Below are 22,847 nucleotides of genomic sequence, written 5' to 3' on the forward strand. Positions count from 1 at the left end.
AAACTGTTCTTAACCTTGTTCCCCATTCCCCTCCCCGCCCATTTATCGCGTCCATTTCATGACAACTTGAGCCGATTTCTCTCCCCCGGCGGCCGCCGTTTCCCTGTGTGATTCCACGCTGAGGAAAGTGGTCTCTCTGACGCCGGTTGCTCCGGGCTGTCGCTGGGCGCCGGTTACAGACTCGGCCCCCGGGGAGCGGGGACAGGGGGCGGGCACGGAGGAGGGTCCCGGCCGGGGAGGGGAAGCGGAGGGTCCCGCGCCGGGGATTGATCAGGTGAGCGGGGCTCCGGGACAACTGAGGGCGCCGGAGCCGCTGGGACACAGCGGGCACTCACTCCCCTGTTTGACAGCGGGATTCGGTGATAGTGAAACCCCGCTGCATCCACCCGGCCCGGCCCCCGGGGCGCGGCTCACGCCGAGACCTCGGTTGGTTGTCGGGGCCGGAGCGGGAGTCGGTGCGGTGCGGGTCAGGGAGGGAGGCGGCAGTCGGTGAGTCCTCGCTCGGGAGAGCTGGTCGGTCACCGGGATTTGTTTATTCCCAGCGGCCAAGTTCAGTCTGTGACGGGCGCGAAGTGACCGCGATGGGCAAGAAGGGAACTCCTTGCTACACTCTCTGAAAGTATGTGGCGCCGGTGGCGTCCCGAGCAGCGAGCGCGGTCACAAACTGCTCTGAGACGGAGGTTAATGTGTTACTGCTGGGAACATGTTAATTGAACTGAACCCGGAGTTCAGTGGCTCAGATAGTAGAGTCACTGCCGCACAGTTGCAGTGATCCAGCTTGGAGCCTAACCTCCATTGCTCCCCAGAACCGCATGGATTTGCCCGGGTGCTCCGGGTTCTTTCGCGTCCAAAAGACGAGCTGATGTCTTGGCAGATTGGCCGCTGTACATCGCCCCTGTATGAATCTGGAGGATTGGATCGGTGGGCAGTTGATGGCAACTTGGGAGCATTAATGAGTGCGGTCGGATTCGTGAACATGTGTGTTTGCTGATATCACAAACCCAGTGGGCCGAAGGGCGTGTTTCCATGGAACTTCTCTCCGTGAATCTAACAGTTTTTTAAATATACACAAGAGAAATATTTCAACACAGGAGAGCGAGTGTGATCATGTTACTAAATACTTTTGTTTGTCCCACATTCCTGGGCTGTGTGTGGGCAGCTGAAACACGAACCTTTACTCTGACCGTTGCAGCCATTACAGCGGCTGCATCCTCACTAACCCCCTCCCTCCCGTCCTACTTTACCCCACTCCCCCAAACCCGGCGCGGTCTTCCTGTGGAACCCCGGTCCCAGAGTCGGGGAATCGAGGACCAGAGGGCACAGGTTCAAGGTGAAGGGGGAAAGATTTAATCGGAATCTGAGGGGTAACCTAGTTTTCCAGCACCTCACTCGTGTCTAATGTTAACATTTACCTCAGCCATACGGGTACAGCAGGAAGTGAAAAAAGCTAATGGCATGTTGGCCTTTATGAGACCACGCCTGGAGTACTGTGTGCAGTTTTGGTCTCCAAATTTGAGGAAGGATATTCTTGCTATTGAGGGCGTGCAGCGTAGTTTACTAGGTTAATTCCCGGAATGGCGGGACTGTCGTACTTTGAAAGACTGGAGCGACTGGGCTTGTATACACTGGAATTTAGAAGGATGAGAGGGGATCTTATTGAAACATATAAGATCATTAAGTGATTGGACATGTTAAAGGCAGGAAACATGTTCCCGATGTTGGGGGAGTCCAGAACAAGGGGCCACAGTTTAAGAATAAGGGGTAGGCCATTTAGAACGGAGATGAGGAAACACTTCTTCCGTCAGAGAGTTGCAAATCTGTGGAATTCTCTGCCTCAGAAGGCAGTGGAGGCCAATTCTCTGGATGCTTTCAAGAGAGAGCTAGATATAGCCCTTAAAGATAGCGGAGTCAGGGGGTATCGGGAGAAGGCAGGAACGGGGTACTGATTGTGAATGATCAGCCATGATCACATGGAACGGCGGTGCTGGCTCGAGGGGCCGAATGGCCTCTTCCTGCACCTATTGTCTATTTTCCTCCTCTCGCTTCCCACACTGGCCTCCGATATAACCGACCAGTGCCAGAGTTCACCTCGACTGTGCGTTACAGAGGCAAAAAACGTTAAAAAGCCTTTGAGATGGTGAAGCAGGTAAAATATTCTGAGAGAGAAAGCAGACCAATGCAGTCTGCGGAATGACTACACAGGCAGTCTGCTTCCAATCAGCAAATGGTTGAAGGTGCTGTATATCCACCTCCTCTTTCAATACATCCAATGATCCACTGTCCATGGACAGAGAGAATTCCACAAGCGTGGCTGCAGGCGGCGCCGACCTGGGAATAACAGATGTCCCAGTCAGTGACACCCAACTCCGTAAATGAATCGCAAATCTCATCTCACCCCCTGATTGTTTTTATTGTTCCGGCATCTTTTGACTTCAGAATCAATTTCTGTCCTTTGACAGGTTTGATGGCCGGGGTGACTGAAGAAATTCCCGGGAGAAGGATCGTCCCGGACCCGACCCCCGTGACAGGAGACTCAAGGAGCAGATTCTAAAGGGAGCCGGGGTCTCGGTGCGGAGACTGGAGTCCTTTGGCCACCGGTTGTCCTTGGCCACCCGGCACAAGGTGTGACCTTTCAGCCCCCGGTCAGCAGTGAGTGGGGGTGGGGGACACCGGCGGCGGGGACGGAGGGGGAGGGGAGGGGGGGAGATCACAGCTTCCCGTCCATCACGGGTCTAACACTTCTCCCTCTCTCTCCCCCTCTCCCTCAGGCACTGACCCCTCTACTGGAATGGGACTGTTTCACTGCGCTGTGTTGCTACTGCACGGGATCCTCACCTCAGTCCACGGTAATAACCACAACATCTTGTCTGATTGATATTTATTTATCTCATGGAGGGGGCTTCATGGAGTCAGAAGATTCATATTTTAAAATCGCCCATTTTAATGCAGTTGTCCACATCACTTAATACGATCAGGTGCAAGGTCCTTGCTCCCTCTGTGGGCGACGATGGGGACTGCAGGAGCAGGAGGCAACCTCATACTCATGGATAATCAAGTCAAGTCAACTTTATTTGTCACATACATATAGCAGATGTGCAGTGAAATGAAAGTGGCAACGCCTGCGGATTGTGCTAAAACTGCAAAACAGAAGATTTTTTTTTTATCACAAAAAAATAATTAATACCGTAAATTAAATTAGTCCCTGGTGATATGAGAGTTAACAGTCCTGATGGCCTGTGGGAAGAAACTCCGACTCATCCTCTCTGATTTCACAGCGTGACACCGGAGACGTTTGCCTGACCGTAGCAGCTGGAACAGTCCGTTGCTGCGGTGGTAGGGGTCCTCCATAATGTTGCTGGCTCTGGATCTGCACCTCCTGATGTATAGGCCATGTATAAGTCAGCAGGAAGCAGAGAGTGGGGACTAATGTATTTTGTCTCCCTGGGTGGGAAGATGTAAGTAGTGGTGCCCCATGGGGATTGGTGTTGAGACGCCAACCTTAGATATAAAATAAATCGTGAACAGCCAGTGAAAATGATAATATCCTGGCTTCAGAAGGTCATCCAGTCATAAGCGATAGGAGCAGATTAGGGTCATTCCGCCCATCAAGTCTACCCCGCCATTCACTGAGCCCCCCCTTACTATTGAGGCAGTGCAGCGCAGGTTCATGAGGTTAATCCGTAGAATGGCGAGACTGTCATATGAGGAAAGATTGGAAAGACTAGGCCTGTATTTACTGGAGTTTAGAAGGATGAGAGGGGATCTTATAGAGACATATAAAATTATAAAAGGACTAGACAAGTTAGATTCAGGAAAAATGTTCCCAATGTTGGGGGAGCCCAGAATCAGGGGTCACAGTCTAATAATAAAGGGGAGGCCATTTAAAACTCTGGTGAGAGGGAACGTTTTCCCCCATAGGGTTGTGAATTTGTGGAATTCCCTGCCACAGAGGGCAGCGGAGGCCAAATCACTGAATGGATTTAAAAGAGAGTTAGATAGAGCTCTGGGGGCTAGTGGGATCAAAGGATATGGGGAGAAGGCAGGCACGGGTTACTGATTGTGTATGATCAGCCATGATCACAATGAATGGCGGTGCTGGCTCGAAGGGCAGAATGGCCTCCTCCTGCACCTATTTTGTATGTTTCTATGTTTTTACGTTTTCCTTCTAAACTTGTGCCGTCAAACGCTTGGTTCGTGGGATCATTCTGAGATACCACTTCTGGACTCTCTCCAGAGCCAGCTCATCCTTCCTCTGTTATGGTGCCCAAAATTGCTCACAATTCCCCAAATGCGACCTGACCAGCGCCCTCGAGAGCCTCAGCATTACATCCCTGTTTTTGTATTCAAGCCCTCATGAAATAAATGCTGTTGGTCTTTGTGCGCACAGAACGATGCAACTTTTCTGATGTTAATTTTGTTTTCTATTTTTACATGATTGATTCCTTAAATAATTATGTTTTCAATTATTTGCATTGATCCCCAGGTGAATTTGCCGTAATTGTACCGGGCGATGGTGGTTTTGCAGCCACTGTAGGTGGAGATGCGGTGTTGGAGTGTCAGCTTGTGCCAGATATATTGACCAGCGACATGGAGGTGCAGTGGAGGAAGTCAGGTCTGGCCTCGCCAGTCCTCGTGTACAGACATGGACAAAGTGACGCCCTCGCTCAACACCAGGATTACAGAGCAAGGGCCCAACTGTTTAAAGATGAACTGGCCAAAGGGAACATTTCCCTCAGAATAATGAACGTAAGGGGGCTTGATGAAGGGGAATATACATGTTCAGTTACAGACAGAACTGGGTATGAAGCATCTCCAGCCCAACTGCGAGTTCAAGGTGAGTAAGTAAATGTATTGAGATTATTAACTTTAAAGGAATGTTTAGTTTAGAGATACAGCGCGGAAACAGGCCCTTCGGCCCACCACACCGACCAGCGATGCTGGCACATTAACACTATCCTACACACACTATCGACAATTTACACATACACCAAGCCAAATAATCTACAACCCTGTACGTCTTTGGAGTGTAGGAGGAAACCGAATAACTCGGAGAAAACCCACGCAGGTCACGGGGAGAACGTACCAACTCCGAACAGACAGCACCCGTAGTCGGGATTTCCTTTCCACCACACTCTCCAGGGCCCAGCCATTTACCATGTAACCCCCACCTGGATTTATTTACCGAAATGCTGAAAACACTCAGCAGGTCAGGCAGCGACTGGGGAGAGAGAAGCAGAGTTGATGTTTCAGCTCAAAGACTTTGCATTGGAACAAGAAATAATTGTAAATTGTATAAGTATTGTTGCAAGAGGGTTTGGCACCTTGAACAAAATGCTGACTGGTCCAAGTTGCTATTCTTCCTGACTTGTTATTTCAACATCTGTCACTGATGCAGGTTTGGGGAGTAAGCCCCGGATTCAGTTGCTGGGATACCAGGGAGATGGAATCCAGCTCGTGTGTAAATCCGGTGGATGGTATCCTGGACCAGAGATGGTGTGGATCGGCGAGGATGGACAGGTTTTACCACAAGCTGAAACAAGATACCATGAAGATACAGAAGGTCTTATAAATGTGGAGAGCCAGGTGACAGTAACGAGGCAGTCAACGAACAAGTTCAAGTGTGTTGTTCATTATAGACGGTTAAACATACAACATGAGGCAATTGTTAAGATATCAGGTTTGTAAACGTTTCTGTTTGATCATTGAAGTATGAAGAGATTTACATTCCATTGAAACCCCGCCTGCCCTGAATGTTCACTGAGGTATTCACATGTTTCTCACTGACGGTTCAGCCACATCTCACTTCTGTGGGGAAATTATCACTGATTTTTAAAGAATGTTTACTGTATGCGCCGATCCTGCTGCTTTACTGCCTTTTAAATCTGCATCATAATTTATTCTTAATTGTTAAATGTATGTTTGTGTTGTCATTTGTGAGCGGAGCACCAAGGCACATTCCTTGTATGTGCACATACTTGGCCAATAAACGTATTCATTCATTCATCTGCATGAAAGGCCAACTGAGTCCAAAACTTTTCCAAACAGGTTGGACATCGACACAAACTCTTTTAAATCCCTGACACTCTCCTGAAAAGTGTTAAATGGACAAACCATGAGGACTGCCAGAACATTGTCACGCACGGCCCTGTCACATTGACCACATGGGAACCATTGTCACCGCTAGGACTGGGATGAAGGTTCTACTGATGGAGCCGTCATGGTCCGATTACAAAGCAGAACCGTGAAGGGAACGGTGTCTGGATGACTATCCAAGACATGTGGAAATTGGCACCGGGCGAATGGGGTCATGCAGTTGCCATATGGGTCCACAATCATTGTGGGAGAAATGGGCTCCAAGTCGTCAGGCAGTGGTCCCAGTGCGGGGGAAAGAGGGATCAGTTCCATTGGGTTGGGTTCACTTGAATCACCGTGACACCAGTGTCTGAGTGAATCACAAGACTGTGAATGTAGATGAAGCTTTGATCTGAATAGTTGTGGGGACGCGGTATAAACAGAAGCGTCACCTCCAACGTTGTCTTTTCATGACTACCCCGAATTGAAGGCTCTCTGTCCAAGTCTACAAGGGTAACCCATGAGTATCTAATTGCCCGTCACTGTAAACCTCCATCCAGTCGCTGCTCTGCCCGCTGGGAGAGCGAGGTTCCACGTGTGCGTGTCGGGATGCACCACATTGCAAACCGCTGCTGCCACCCCATGGAAGGGAGGACCAACAATCTGTGGCATTGTCCGGCATGGACCATGTTGGGGCATCATCTAGACCAAGTGGCTGGCTCCTCCCACCCGTCCCAAAATTCATCCTTGGGAATTACATTAAAACTTACATTTGTAGCCCACGTGAGGATTTTATTGTTACAGATATATACACTATATATGCTGATACATAAACTGGTATAAATATATATGTGTATATGTAAAGGTATATGTATGAGTATGTGTGTGTGTGTGTGTGTGTATGAGTGTATGTGTGTGTGTGTGTGTCTGTGTGTGTGTGTGTATGTGTGCATGTATATATACAAAATAATATATATATAAATAAATTTACGTTTTAATGTTATACATATATATATATACTGATGTCACGGCGGGAGGTTGCTCGGGCAGCTGTGATGTGTGTGTGTGTGTCTGTCGCTGTCTGATTCACTGTCACTGTCGCTGTCTGATTCACTGTCACTGTCGCTGTCTGATTCACTGTCACTGTCTGATTCACTGTCACTGTGATTCACTGTCGCTGTCTGATTCACTGTCACTGTCTGATTCACTGTCTGACTGTCACTGTCTGATTCACTGTCACTGTCTGATTCACTGTCGCTGTCACTGTCTGATTCAGTCACTGTCTGATTCACTGTCGCTGTCTGATTCACTGTCGCTGTCTGATTCACTGTCGCTGTCTGATTCACTGTCACTGTCTGATTCACTGTCACTGTCTGACTGTCACTGTCGCTGTCTGATTCACTGTCACTGTCTGATTCACTGTCGCTGTCACTGTCTGATTCACTGTCACTGTCTGATTCACTGTCGCTGTCGGATTCACTGTCGCTGTCTGATTCACTGTCACTGTCTGATTCACTGTCACTGTCAGATTCACTGTCACATTCACTGTCACTGTCTGATTCACTGTCACTGCCTGATTCACTGTCACTGTCTGATTCACTGTCGCGGACTGATTCACTGTCACTGACTGATTCACGGTCGCTGTCTGATTCACGGTCGCTGTCTGATTCACTGTCGCTGTCTGATTCAATGTCACTGTCTGATTTACTGTCACTGTCTGATTCACTGTCACTGTCTGATTTACTGTCACTGTCTGATTCACTGTCACTGTCTGATTCACTGTCACTGTCTGATTCACTGTCACTGTCTGAATCACTGTCTGATTCACTGTCACTGTCTGATTTACTGTCACATTCACTGTCACTGTCTGATTCACTGTCACTGTCTGATTCACTGTCACTGTCACATTCACTGTCACTCTCACTGTCTGATTCACTGTATCTGTCTGATTCACTGTCACTGTCTGATTCACTGTCATTGTCTGATTCACTGTCACTGTCACTGTCTGATTCACTGTCACTGTCTGATTCACTGTCACTGTCGGGTTCACTGTCACTGTCTGATTCACTGTCACTGTCTGATTCACTGTCACTGTCACTGTCTGATTCACTGTCTTCACTCTGGAGATGAGATCTTCCCTGCTGGCGTTCCTGACTGGGTCCTGCTGCTGGTCCTCACCATTTGTCTTCTCATTGCCGCCAACGGTGCTGTGTTTTATTGGAACGTGAAACAAAACAGACGCATTAAAGGTACGTTAAACAACAGCGTGAGATGCGGGTCAGGAAATCCTTGATTCCCAGTGTAACTTCAGTGGGAAACCAGAGCACTCTCCGCGGGCTCTGACCTTCCAGCGGTAATTGTTGCCCCTGGGCCTGGAGAGAGTATCAGTGGCCCGGGAGGTGGGGTAATGGGGTAAACGGGCAGATGTGACATCTGTGTGTGCATGAGGTGGTGCCGTGGGGGAGATTTAACTGGACACAGATTCATTTGCACTTGTCTGTTTCCTGTGTTTGATCTCCACCGCGGGGAGACAGAGCACAGGTGAGGTGATCACGTGGGTGGACATCTCTGTGCAGTTCCCCGTTGTCAACCTGAGCTTTCCTTCACTTGTCCCTTTCATTGCGTGTCCCGTCCCAGCGTGAGCTCTCCCTCGCTCTCCTGCACTAATCTAATGAGGTTGAGCAGAGGCCGGGGAACCGCCCGCCTTTGAATCCGGCATCTCGCAGCCTTCCAGACTCAACATTGTCCCCAACCGTTTCACACAATGATCACCGTGATCACAGGTTCCCGCAGCGACTGTCAGTCGTGGGTGAGACATTGAAACATCCCCGGACCCACAGTGTATTTACTCACCTGATCCGTTCCTCGTCATTCCCCTCTCCTGCCCTTCACATGTTCCACACCGTTTGTTTTCCCTCCTTTATTTGCTGCTACACTTGTCTCACACCTGTCACCATCTGACATTGTCCAGGCTGATGAGACCCTGTGAACCTAAACCGGGAATCCTGTTCCTCTCTGCAGCTGCCTGACCCGCGTGGAACTTCCCTCATTGTGCTGCACTTATTTCCAGCCTTGTTTGGATTGCCCCCTGACTCTGATCTTCATTGCCTCTGATGCTCGTTGTTCCAATGTAACACTGGTTTCTTCTTCCAGAGCTGGAACGGCGCAAATCCGTCGTAGAACATGGTAAGAATTTAGTATAGAAATATTCACAAAAGAGAAGGAATGGTAGAATTGATATCTCACAGCGCCAGAGACATGGGTTCGATCCTGACCTCGGGTGCTGTCTGTGTGGAGTTTGCATGTTCTCCCTGTGACCGGTGTCCTCCGGGTGCTCCGGTTTCCTCCCACATCCCGAATACGTGCGGGTTTGTGCGTTAATTTCAGTAATGCCGATGGAGTACAAGCCCCAATCAGCATCACTGGTACCGAAGTGCAAGTGGTTGAGAGCCTCATGTATCTCGGTGTTAATATTCCCAGTGGTCTGTTGTGGACCAGGCAGAGTGAAGCAACAACCAAGATGCCACCCAATGTCTACTTGTTTAGGAGACTGATGAAATTCAGCAGGTCCAGCCGATATCACAAGAAATTGCTGAGAAATGTGGATGTAGCCCAGTCCATCACACACACACACACCACACTCCCCACCATTGTAGATGTAGCCCAGTCCATCACACACACCACACTCCCCACCATTGTAGATGTAGCCCAGTCCATCACACACCCCACACTCCCCACCATTGTAGATGTAGGGATATCATCTTTCCTATAACATGGTGGACAGAACTGAACACAATATTCTAAATGCGGTCTCACCACGCCTTGTATAACTGCAACATGACATCCCAACGTCTATACTCAATACGCTGACTGATGAAGGGCAAAGTGCGAAAAGCCTTTTTGACCGCCTTATCGACCTTCAAGGAACCATGCACCTGCACTCCTAGATCCCTCTGCTCTACAACATTCCCCAGAAGCCTACCATTTACGGTGCAGTTCCTGCCTTGTTAGATGTCCCAAAATGCAACACCTCACACTTCTCTGTATTAAATTCCATCAACCATTCCTCCGCCCACCTGGCCAATCGATCCAGATCCTGCTGCAATCTTTCACACCAATCTTCACTATCTGCAAAACCACTCACTTTTGTAAATCAGCTAACATTGCCATGTATGTTCTGATCCAAATCATTGCTGTAAATGGCAAACAGTAACAGGCCCAGCACCGAACCCTGGGGCACACCACTAGTCACAGGCCTCCAGTCTGAGAAACAACCTTCCACCATCACCCTCTGCTTCCTTCCATGGAGCCAATTTGCTCTCCATTCAGCTATCTCTCATTGGATCCCATGCGATCTAACCTTCCAGAGCAGCCTACCATGCGGCACCTTGTCGAATGCCTTACTGAAATCCATGGATACAACATCTACAGCTCTGCCCTCATCAACCTTTTCGGTCAAAAATCTTAATCGGATTTGTGTGTGAGAGAGCGAGGGGGAGAGAGTGGGTGAAGAGAGAGGGGGGGAGAGGTGGGGGAACGAGAGAGGGAGGGAGGGAGAGAGAGAGAGAGGGAGGCAGAGCGAGAGGGGGAGGGAGAGTGAGAGGGGGGAGAAAGAGAGGGGGGAGAGATGGGGTGGGAGAGAGAGAGGGAGGGAGTGAGAGGGGGAGAGAGAGGGGGAGAGGTGGGGGAAAGAGAGAGGGAGGGAGAGAGAGAGATAGAGGGAGGGAGGGTGTGTGGGAGAGAGGAGGGGGAGTGAGAGAGGGGGGAGAGAGTGAGAGGGGGAAAGAGGGGAGAGAGAGAGGGTGGATATAGAGGGATGGGGAGAGAGAGAGGGGGAGACATTGAGAGGGGGAGAGAGAGAGGGGGAGGGATGGGGAGAGAGAGGGGGTGGGAGAGAGATGGTGGGATAAAGAGGGGCGAGGGTGGAAGAGAGGGGGAGAGGGGTGAGGGGGGAGAGAGAGTGGTGGACATAGAGGGGGAGAGAAAGAGGGGCAGATTGGATTCCAGAGAATTTTCTTCATTCTTGTTTGTTGTTTCTGTTTTCAGAGTGGAAGAGGATACGTGGCCACCAAGGTAAGATCTTGGTTTACATGAGAGTCAGTGTGTGTGTGTGTATATACGCGTGTGTGTATGTTTATTCGTGTGTGTGCCTGAGTGTGAGAGAGGGACTGTGTGTGTGTGTGTGCGCGCGCGTGTGCGCATGTGAGTGTGTGTGTGTGCGCGTGTGCGAGTGGTGATGATATTGAGATTACCCGTCTGAGAGCCCTAAACTTAAGTCAAGACTTTCAGTCTTATCTGCTATAAGCACCTACAAGTGTTCTCGCTATAAGGGGGTTACACTGCATCAACCTTTATCTCAAAGACTGACTTATTTCACTGCTCTGCCCACTGCTGAAGGGGTTAGGTGTCAATAATCACTATTCACAGCCGTGGGTCGTCCCGCCCAACCAAGGCGCGGTCACTTCCAGCTAACGACGCAGAATAAACACAGTTATAGTTTTAAATGAAGCACGTTTAATTCTGAGGAGTAATTTTAACGGAGGTCATAGTTTACAAAGGATTTCCAAAACACAAGTATAATTCTAACAATTGAGGATAACATACCAATGAGCAGCCGAGGAACAAGCAGTTCATCAGTTATCATGGGTGACTTTAATCTACATATATTTTGGGCCAACTAAATTGGTAACAACACAGAGGAGGAGGATTTCATAGAATGTATACGGGATGGGTTTCTAATGTAGAGGAACCAACTGGAGGGCAGGCCATCCTAGACTGGGTATTGGCATGAGGAAGGATTCCTAATTTGAGGAAGGACATTCTTGCTATTGAGGGAGTGCAGCGTAGGTTCACCAGGTTAATTCCGGGATGGCGGGACTGACATATGATGAAAGAATGGGTCGACTGGGCCTGTATTCACTGGAATTTAGAAGGATGAGATGGGGATCTTATAGAAACATATACAATTCTTAAGGGATTGGACAGGCTAGATACAGAAAAAATGTTCCGCATGTTGGGGGAGTCCAGAACCAGGGGTTACATTTTAAGAATAAGGGGGTCGGCCATGTGGGACTGAGATAAGCAAAAACATTTTCACCCAGAGAGTTGTCAATCTGTGGAATTCTCTGCCACAGAAGGCAGCGGAGGCCAATTCACTGGATGTTTTCAAGAGAGAGTTAGATAGAGCTCTGAGGGCTAACGGAATCAAGGGACATGGGGAGAAAGCAGGAATGGGGTACAGATTCTGGATGATCAACCATGATCATATTGAATGGCGGTGCTGGCTCGAAGGGCTGAATGAAAATTTCTGTTTCTATGATTAGATTCCTAACTTGCTGAACAACAAACATCTTGAAACCCGGGCAGTTACTGTGCTAAAAATCTGAGTTTAGCAAAAAGCATTTGGACCTGAGGAGTGAACAAGCCTTTGGCTTGGAAAGTGAATATCCATCAGTATGCGTGTGTTCGTGTGCGTGTCTGTGCACGTGTGTGTCTATGTATCTGTGTGTGTGTGCATAAGTGTGTATGTGTGCATACGTGTGTGAGTGTATGTATGTGTGTCTGTATGTGTGTTGTGTGTGTGTCTATGTATGTGTGTGTGCGTATGTGTGTATGTGTGTGAGTCTGTGAATAAGTGTGCGTGTGTATTTGTTTGTGTGTCTGTGTATGTGTGTGTGTGAATGTGTTTATTTCACAAAATGCTGGAGTAACTCAGCAGGTCAGATTGAAGAAGGGTCTCGACCCGAAACGTCACCCATTCCTTCTCTCCCGAGATGCTGCCTGACCTGCTGAGTTACTCCAGCATTTTGTGAAATAAATACCTTCGATTTGTACCAGCATCTGCAGTTATTTTCTTACACTGCTGTGTGAATGTGTTTATGAGTGTGCGTGTGTGTATATGTTTGTATATGTGTGTGTGTGTTTATGTGTGCGTGTTTGTGTGTGTGTGTGTGTGTCTGTGTGTGTGTGTGTGTGTGTGTCTGTGAATGAGTGTGCGTGTGTATATGTTTGTGTCTGTGTATGTAGGTGTGTGAATGTGTTTATGATTGTGCGTGTGTGTATATGTTTGTCTATGTGTGACTGTGTGTGTGTGCATATGTACACACACGCGCACACACACATGCGCACACACACACACACATGTTTATGTATGTTACGAGTATTTTGCTGCACCTTTGTCCCGGGGGAGCAGACGGGAGCATGAGAATGAAGCAGCGTCCCGACCTGAACGTGTTCTGTCATTTCCTTACACATGTGCTGCCTGACCCACGGACTTCCTCCAGCAGTTTATTTTTTATTTCTCACCGTTAACCCGGTTCCCCTCCACTTCCACGCTGATTAGGAAACGCCGGGAAACATGTTTTTGTCCGTGGGATGGTGGCGGGCGGGAAATCCGCCTGCACCACCACCCCCGGCATCACATCCCAGGTACCACACCGTGGAAAATATTTGCCCCGCACATATCCTTTAAACTTTGCCCCTCTCACCTTGAAGCCATGCCCTCTCGTATTTCGCCCTGGGTTCCGACTGTCCCCTCGTTCTATGCCTGTCATAATTTTAACAAATTCTCTCACAACTACCTCTTCTGACAGCTCGTTCCATATACCCATCATCCTTTGTGTAAAAGAGTTCCCTCTCAGGTTACTATTAAATCTCCCCCCCCCCCCCCCCTGACTTTAAACCTATGGTTGTTGATTCCCCTATTCTGGAGAAGAGACTCTGTGCTTTTACCCGATCTATTCCTCTCACGATAACGTACATCTCTATAAGATCACCGCTCATCCTCCTGCACTACGAGGAATAAAGTCCTAGCCTGCTCACGTCCGAGCAACATCCTCGTAAATCTTATCTGTAGCCTTTACAAACTGACAGCATATTTCCTGTAACATGGTGCCCAGAACTGAACACAATGTGGCATCACCAACGTCTCATATATCCACAACGTGACATCCCAACTTCGATACTCAATACTCTGATTGATGGAGACCATTGTGCCGAAACCTTATATGAACACATTATCTACCTGTGACTCCACTTTCAAGGAACTATGTTACTGCACTCCTATATTAAATTTGTATCTAATCCTGTATTAAATACCATCAACCATTCCTCAGCCCACCTGCCCAACCGAACAAGATCCTGCTGCAATTTTTGACAACCGTCTTCACTATCCACAATACCGCCCACTTTTGTGTCACCTGCAAACTTGCTAATCATGCCATGTACATTCTCATCCAGATCACTGATATAAGCACGGAACCGTGAGGCACGACACTGGTCACAGGCCTCCAGTCCGAAAAACAACCTTCCCTCATCACCCTCTGCTTCCCTCCATGAAGCCAATTTTCTATCCAATTAGCTATCTTTTCTTGGATCCCATGCGCTCCACCCTCCCTCCGGTTCTACATTTCTCACCACATCTTTAATTCTTATCAGAATCCATCATTCTCATCCCTTTGGCTTCAGCACATCACCTCCAGCCTCGGTTCCCATCTCCACCCTTCTCTCCCGCCACCTGATTGTTCTACCAATCACCCCCCCCCCCACTCACCTGAACCCACCTGCCTTGCTCCACTACCTCCCCTCACCTACACACAGATGCTGCTCTGCCCAACTTACACACGCACAGAGAGAGCATTACGAGTTTTGCCCGGTGTATACACACCGATGAGCCAAAACATTATGACCACTGACAGGTGAAGTGAATAACATTGATTATCTTGTTACAATGGTGGGATACATTAGGCAGTGTATGGACGCATGTGTGTATGTACACAAACACAGACAGGCACACACACACACTCTCTCACACACGCACACACACACTCTCATACCAGTTGCACACACACAGACACACACACTCTAACACACACTCACACACTCTCTCTCACACGCACTCTCATACCAGTTGCACACACAGACACACACACTCTAACACACACTCACACACACACACACACACACTCAAAGACACACACTCTCTCACACACACACACACTCTGAGAAACACTCACTCACACACACTCACTCTCATGCACACACTCTAACATACACTCTCACACACACACTTACAGACAAACACTCCCTCACGCACACTCAAATACACACACATACACTCACACACACTCTAACACACTCACACACTCTCTCACACACACACTAACACACACATGTGCACACACACACACACACACTCTAACACACACACTCTAACACACTCACTCTCTCACACACACACTAACACACACATGTGCACACACTCACACACACTCTAACACACTCACACACACACTCTAACACACTCACACTCTCTCACACACATACACACACACACACACGCACATATATGTATGTTACGAGTATTTTGCTGCACCTCTTTGTCCCGGGGGAGCAGAGGGGAGCATGAGAATGAAGCAGCGTCCCGACCTGAACGTGTTCTGTCATTTCCTTACACATGTGCTGCCTGACCCGCGGACTTCCTCCTGCAGTTTGTTTTTATTTCTCACCGTTCACCCGGTTCCCCTCCACTTCCGCCCCGATTAGGAAAAGCCGGGAAACATGTTTTTGTCCGTGGGATGTTGGCGGGCGGGAAATCCCCGGGATATCGTCCAGTTGTCCGGCCGCCTGTGCCCGAGGCCGAGCGGCCTCTCCCCCGGTCCCGGGGCCGCGCTGCCCGAGTCTCCCCCCGACCCCCCGGGGACTCTCTGATTCTCTGCTTCTCCCCCCAGTCTCCGTCACCCTGGATGTGGAAACAGCGCATCCGCTGCTCGAGGTGTCTGAGGATCGGAAGAGGGTGAGACAGACCGGGACAGAGAGGAGTCTCCCTGACACCGGGAAGAGGTTTACAGTCTGGCCGTGTGTGCTGGGATCGGAGGGATTCACATCGGGGAGACATTACTGGGAGGTGGAGGTGGTGGGGAGTGAGGGCTGGAGTCTGGGAGTCGCCGCAGAGTCTGTGGAGAGGGAGGGACGGGACACACTGACCCCGGAGACTGGAGCCTGGAGGATCGAGCGGCGGGATGACTGGTTTGATGCATTCACCTCCCCTCCATCCCGTCTCCCCGCCCGTCCCATCCCCGGGAGGGTGGGAGTTTATCTCAGTTACGAGTCCGGGACAGTTTCATTTTACGACGCGGCCACCAAGTCACATCTCCACACCTTCACTGGGAACAAATTCACGGAGAAATGTTATCCTTTCTTTTGGACTTGTGATGAAGACAAGTGGCTGAGAATCTGCTCCGGTTCCGCTCCAGGTGTGTAAAAGGGTCGGGTCCCGGGACCGGCGTCAGGAGCGGGGCTCAGGGGCTGTGGGGCAGAAACCCGGTGGACAACAGGTCGGCGCTGAACGGCTCCCATTTAACCCCCAAATTCCAACAGACAACAGGTGCAGGAGGAGGCCATTCGGCCCTTCCAGCCAGCTACGCCATTCACTGTGATCATGGCTGATCATTCATAATCAGTACCCCGTTCCTGCCTTCTCCCCATACCCCCTGACTCCGCTATCCTTAAGAGCTCTATCTAGCTCTCTCTTGAATGCAAATAGAGAACTGGCTTCCACTGCCTTCTGAGGCAGAGAATTCCACAGATTCACCACCCTCTGACTGAAAAAGATTTCCTCGTGTCCGTTCTAAATGGCCTACCCCTTATTCTTAAACTGTGTGGCCCCTGGTTCTGGACTCCCCCAACATTGGGAATATGTTTCCTGCCTCTAACGTGCCCAACCCCTTAATAATCTTGTATGTTTCGATAAGATCCCCCCCTCATCCTTCTAAATTCCAGTGTATACAAGCCTAATTGCTCCAGCCTTTCAACATATGACAGTCCCGCCATTCCTGAAATTAACCTAGTAAACCTACGCTGCACGCCCTCAATAGCAAGAATATCCTTCCTCAAATTTGGAGACCAAAACTGCACACAGTACTCCAGGTGCGGTCTCACTAGGGCCCTGTACAACTGCAGAAGGACCTCTTTGCTCCTATACTCAACTCCTCTTGTTATGAAGGCCAACACTGCGGGGAGAGCAGTAACACAAAACTCAATTGGTCGGACAGGGCAGGCAGCAGGTGAAATGTAACAATATTTAAAAACATTTAGACAGGTGCATGGGTAGGAAAGGTTCAGAGGGCTATGGGGCACATGGGGACAGGTGGGACTAGTGTAGATGGGGCATCGTGGTCGGTATGGACGAGGTGGGCCGAAGGGCCTGTTTCCCTGCTGAGAGTGTGTGTATTGGGCACCTGGTACTGTGTCACCCCGTTTGGAGAGACGATCCCAATGAAATCAGACTGCTGGAGTAACTCAGCGGGTCATATCATATCATATCATATATATACAGCCGGAAACAGGCCTTTTCGGCCCTCCAAGTCCGTGCCGCCCAGTGATCCCCGTACATTAACACCATCCTACACCCACTAGGGACAATTTTTACATTTACCAGCCAATTAACCTACATACCTGTACGTCTTTGGAGTGTGGGAGGAAACCGAAGATCTCGGAGAAAACCCACGCAGGTCACGGGGAGAACGTACAAACTCCATACAGTGCAGCACCCGTAGTCAGGATCGAACCTGAGTCTCCGGCGCTGCATTTTGCTGTAAAGCAGCAACTCTACCGCTGCGCTACCGTGCCGCCCAGGCAGCATCTGTGGAGAACATGGATAGGTGACGTTTCACAGAGTGCTGGAGTAACTCAGCGGGTCAGGCAGCATCTGTGGAGAACATGGATAGGTGTTATTTACACGTTACAGTAAAACCTTTGGAGGAAGGGATTATTAGGGGGAGCGAATATATTTACAGGACTGTTGGAACGATGACACCACATAACATCGACAAATGAACCGAATAACAAGGATTACATGATTTGTTTTGTAATTTTCAGCAATGAATCTCTGTGCTAACAATAAACGGGGTTGTACAGGTCATGTGTCTTGCGCTTGGCTTTATAAACACACAGACACTTGTGGTTAGACGGGTTTGCGCATGAAATGTGCTGGTTCCACCGGTTGCTCCGGTTTCCTCCCCCGCACTCCAGAGATACAGGTTTGTAGGTTAATCGGCCCCTCTGTAAATTGCCCCTCGTGTGTCGGGAGTGGATGAGAAAGTGCAATGACATTGTACATGTGTGAACGGGCGATCGATGGTCGTCGTGTACTCGGTGGGCCGGAGGGCCTGTTTCCGTGCTGTATCTCTTAACTAAAGAAAGGTAAACATTACCAAAGTTGGGACAATCTTCTCAACGCCCGGTTGACAGGGCTCCAGTGAATATATGTGTGTATACACTTCTTCCCACCCGGTCCCCTGCAAAAAGTCTATCCCCTACTCCCAATTCCTCCGTCTACGCCGCATCTGCGCCCGGGATGAGGTGTTTCAGACTAGGGCTTCCGAGATGTCCTCGTTTTTCAGAAAACGGGGCTTCCCCTCCTCCATTATAGATGAGGCTCTCACTAGGGTCTCTTCTACATCCCGCAGCTCCGCTCTTGCTCCCCCTCCCCCCACTCGCAACAAGGACAGGATCCCCCTCGTTCTCACCTTCCACCCCACCAGCCAGCGGATCCAACATATCATCCACCAACATTTCCGTCACCTACAACAGGACCCCACCACTGGCCATATCTTCCCATCCCCTCCCCTCTCTGCGTTCCGCAGAGACCGTTCCCTCCGCAACTCCCTGGTCCACTCGTCCCTTCCTACCCAAACCACCCTAACCCCGGGCACTTTCCCTTGCAACCGCACGAGATGCAACACCTGTCCCTTTACCTCCCCCCTCAACTCCATCAAAGGACCCAAACAGTCTTTCCAGGTGAGACAGAGGTTCACCTGCACCTCCTCCAACCTCATCTATTGCATCCGCTGCTCTAGATGTCAACTTATTTATATCGGCGAAACCAAGCGCAGGCTAGGCGATCGCTTCGCTGAACACCTGCGCTCGGTCCGCATTAACGCAACTGATCTCCCGGTGGCCCAGCACTTTAACTCCCCCTCCCATTCCCAGTCTGACCTCTGTCATGGGCCTCCTCCAGTGCCATAGTGATGCCCGCCGGAAATTGGAGGAGCAGCACCTCATATTTCGCCTGGGCAGTTTGCGGCCCGGTGGTATGAACGTCGACTTCTCCAACTTCAGATAGCTCCTCTGTCCCTCCCTTTCCCTCCCTTCCCCTCCTCCTTCCCAGATCTCCCTCTATCTTCCTGTCTCCACCTATATCCTTCCTTTGTCCCACTCCCGACATCAGTCTGAAGAAGGGTCTCGACCTGAAACGTCACCCATTCCTTCTCTCCCGAGATGCTGCCTGACTTGCTGAGTTACTCCAGCATTTTGTGAATAAATCGATTTGTACCAGCATCTGCAGTTATTTTCTTAAAATATATGTGTGTATGTGTGCATGTATATATGGGTGTGTGTGTATATCCACACACGTACACATACCTATATATATCTATCGCACATTAAAGAGCAACAAAAGTTAACTAAAAAAGCAATACGGGGAGAAAAGATGAGGTACGAGGGTAAACTAGCCAATAATATAAAGGAGGATAGCAAAAGTTTTATTAGGTACGTGAAGAGGAAAAAAATAGTCAAGGCAAACGTGGGTCCCTTGAAGACAGAAGCAGGGGAATTTATTATGGGGAACAAAGAAATGGCAGACGAGTTAAACCGTTACTTTGGATCTGTCTTTACTGAGGAAGATACACACAATCTCCCAAATGTTCTAGGGGCCGGAGAACCTAGGGTGATGGAGGAACTGAAGGAAATCCACATTAGGCAGGAAATGGTTTTGGGTAGACTTATGGGACTGAAGGCTGATAAATCCCCAGGGCCTGATGGTCTGCATCCCAGAGTACTTAAGGAGGTGGCTCTAGAAATAGTGGAAGCATTGGAGATCATTTTTCAATGTTCTATAGATTCAGGATCAGTTCCTGTGGATTGGAGGATAGCAAATGTTATCCCACTTTTTAAGAAAGGAGGGAGAGGGAAAACGGGTAATTATAGACCAGTTAGTCTGACATCAGTGGTGGGGAAGATGCTGGAGTCAATTATAAAAGACGAAATTGCTGAGCATTTGGATAGCAGTAACAGGATCATTCAGAGTCAGCATGGATTTACGAAGGGGAAATCATGCTTGACAAATCTACTGGAATTTTTTGAGGATGTAACGAGGAAAATTGACAGGGGAGAGTCAGTGGATGTGGTGTACCTCGACTTTCAGAAAGCCTTCGACAAGGTCCCACATAGGAGATTAGTGGGCAAAATTAGAGCACATAGTATTGGGGGTAGGGTACTGACATGGATAGAAAATTGGTTGACAGACCGAAAGCAAAGAGTGGGGATAAATGGGTCCCTTTCGGAATGGCAGGCAGTGACCAGTGGGGTACCGCAAGGTTCGGTGCTGGGACCCCAGCTATTTACGATATAAATTAATGACTTAGATGAAGGGATTAAAAGTACCATTAGCAAATTTGCAGATGATACTAAGCTGGGGGGTAGTGTGAATTGTGTGGAAGATGCAATAAGGCTGCAGGGTGACTTGGACAGGTTGTGTGAGTGGGCGGATACATGGCAGATGCAGTTTAATGTAGATAAGTGTGAGGTTATTCACTTTGGAAGTAAGAATAGAAAGGCAGATTATTATCTGAATGGTGTCAAGTTAGGAAGAGGGGATGTTCAACGAGATCTGGGTGTCCTAGTGCATCAGTCACTGAAAGGAAGCATGCAGGTACAGCAGGCAGTGAAGAAAGCCAATGGAATGTTGGCCTTCATAACAAGAGGAGTTGAGTATAGGAGCAAAGAGGTCCTTCTACAGTTGTACCGGGCCCTGGTGAGACCGCACCTGGAGTACTGTGTGCAGTTTTGGTCTCCAAATTTGAGGAAGGATATTCTTGCTATGGAGGGCGTGCAGCGTAGGTTCACTAGGTTAATTCCCGGAATGGCGGGACTGTCGTATGTTGAAAGGCTGGAGCGATTGGGCTTGTATACACTGGAATTTAGAAGGATGAGGGGAGATCTTATTGAAACATATAAGATTATTAAGGGGTTGGACACGTTAGAGGCAGGAAACATGTTCCCAATGTTGGGGGAGTCCAGAACAAGGGACCACAGTTTAAGAATAAGGGGTCGGCCATTTAGAACAGAGATGAGGAAGAACTTTTTCAGTGAGAGAGTTGTGAAGGTGTGGATTCTCTGCCTTAGAAGGCAGTGGAGGCCAGTTCTCTGAATGCATTCAAGAGAGAGCTGGATAGAGCTCTTAAGGATAGCGGAGTGAGGGTGTATGGGGAGAAGGCAGGAACGGGGTACTGATTGAGAATGATCAGCCATGATCGCATTGAATGGCGGTGCGTACAGGCTCGAAGGGCTGAATGGCCTCCTCCTGCACCTATTGTCTGTTGTCTATTGACAGCCCACCGCGCGTTGCTGCTGCTGCCGCTTGATGACGCGTCCTCCACCAACTGCCGCTTGATGATGCGGTCTCCACCAACTGCCGCTTGATGACGCGAAAACCACCAACTGCCGCTTGATGACGCGGTCTCCACCAACTGCCGCTTGATGACGCGGTCTCCACCAACTGCCGCTTGATGACGCGGCCACCACCAACTGTCGCTTGATGACGCGGCCACCACCAACTGCCGCTTGATGACGCGGCCACCACCAACTGCCGCTTGATGACGCGGTCTCCACCAACTGCCGTCGCCGACAGCCCCACCGCGCGCTGCTGCTGCCGCTGGTTGAGGACCGGCTCCATCATCGCAGAGGGCAGCTTCAACACGCACGGCGTCCTCGAGTACCCCCTCCCTCCCGCCCGGGCCCAGCGCCCCGCACCCCGCACCGTTACCGCACACAAGCCGCAGCGCAGCGGGCAGCTTCTCCTCCTCCTCCTCCTCCTTCAGCGGCCGCTGCCACCGACGGCCCCGTCGCGACTTCACAAAGATGGCGGCCGCTCTCCTCACGCTCCGCCATCTTGTGCGGGCCTCCCGCCGCTCCTCTCTCCCCCCCCCCTCCCCACTCTCCCAGACCCGCCGGCCCGCCTCGAGTAGTCCCACCTCCGCCGCCCGACTCCAGTAGTCCGGAGCTCCCTCCTCCTCCCTGCACGATCGGTAAGTGCCTTTCGCCGCCAACGGCTCCACGGAGGGGAGTGGACGTGGGGGCCGAGTGGGTGGAGGGAAGGGTGGGGGTGTGAGGGTGGGGGGAGGAGAGAGTGGGGGAAAGGGGGGGGTGGGTGAGGAGAGAGGGGGGGAGGGGGAGAGTGGGACTGGGGAGGGGGGGTCAGTGGGGGTGGTTGGGGGAAGAGGGAGAAGGTGGGGGAAGGGGACAGTGAGAGTGAAAGGGGAGGAGGAGGTGGAGAGGAGGGAGGGGAGGAGGGGCAGACTGGGAGAGGAGAGGGTGTGGGGGGAAATGGGGTGGGGGGGACAGTGAGAATGGGGGTGGGGCGAGTGTGGAGGGGAGGGTGGGGGTCAAGGAGGGGTGGAGGAGAAAGGGGGGATAGGGAGAGTGAGAGTGGGGCTGGGGAGGAGAGATTGACGGGGAAGGGGGTGGTGGTAGGGGAAGAGAGCGGGTGGGGGGAAGGGGGACAGTGAGAATGGGGGTGAGGTGAGTGGAGGGGAGGGTGGGGGGAAGAGGGGTGGAGGAGAGAGGAGGGGTGGAGGAGAGAGGGGGGTGGGTGAGAGTGGGGCTGGGGGGAGTGGAGAAGAGATTGGCGGGGAGGGAGAGTGTGGGGGAAGGAGAGAATGGGGGAGGGTGGGAGGAGCAGAGAGTGGGGGTGGGAGGGAGAGTGGGACTGGGGGGGG

At 50.3% G+C, this 22,847-nt stretch overlaps 1 protein-coding gene across 3 annotated transcripts; it reads left to right on the forward strand.

The window, feature by feature from the left end:
* Nucleotides 1–189: 189 nt before the first annotated feature.
* On the forward strand, nt 190–17,973 carry LOC144603002 (butyrophilin subfamily 1 member A1-like). Of its 3 annotated transcripts, none has more exons than XM_078416126.1 (9): nt 190–274; nt 2,460–2,622; nt 2,769–2,846; nt 4,484–4,834; nt 5,396–5,677; nt 8,199–8,321; nt 9,226–9,258; nt 11,119–11,145; nt 15,801–17,973. In XM_078416126.1, exons 3-9 carry the CDS (start codon nt 2,789–2,791, stop codon nt 16,331–16,333), a joined length of 1,407 nt encoding a protein of 468 aa, XP_078272252.1. In that variant the 5' UTR covers nt 190–274; nt 2,460–2,622; nt 2,769–2,788; the 3' UTR covers nt 16,334–17,973. The 3 variants fall into 3 exon arrangements, with proteins under 3 accessions (XP_078272252.1, XP_078272253.1, XP_078272254.1); XM_078416127.1 differs by lacking the exon at nt 190–274 and adding an exon at nt 399–489; XM_078416128.1 differs by lacking the exon at nt 190–274 and adding an exon at nt 1,304–1,330.
* Nucleotides 17,974–22,847: the final 4,874 nt, after the last annotated feature.

Source organism: Rhinoraja longicauda, chromosome 19, assembly GCF_053455715.1.
Source record: "Rhinoraja longicauda isolate Sanriku21f chromosome 19, sRhiLon1.1, whole genome shotgun sequence".
Taxonomy (NCBI): Eukaryota; Metazoa; Chordata; class Chondrichthyes; order Rajiformes; family Arhynchobatidae; genus Rhinoraja; species Rhinoraja longicauda.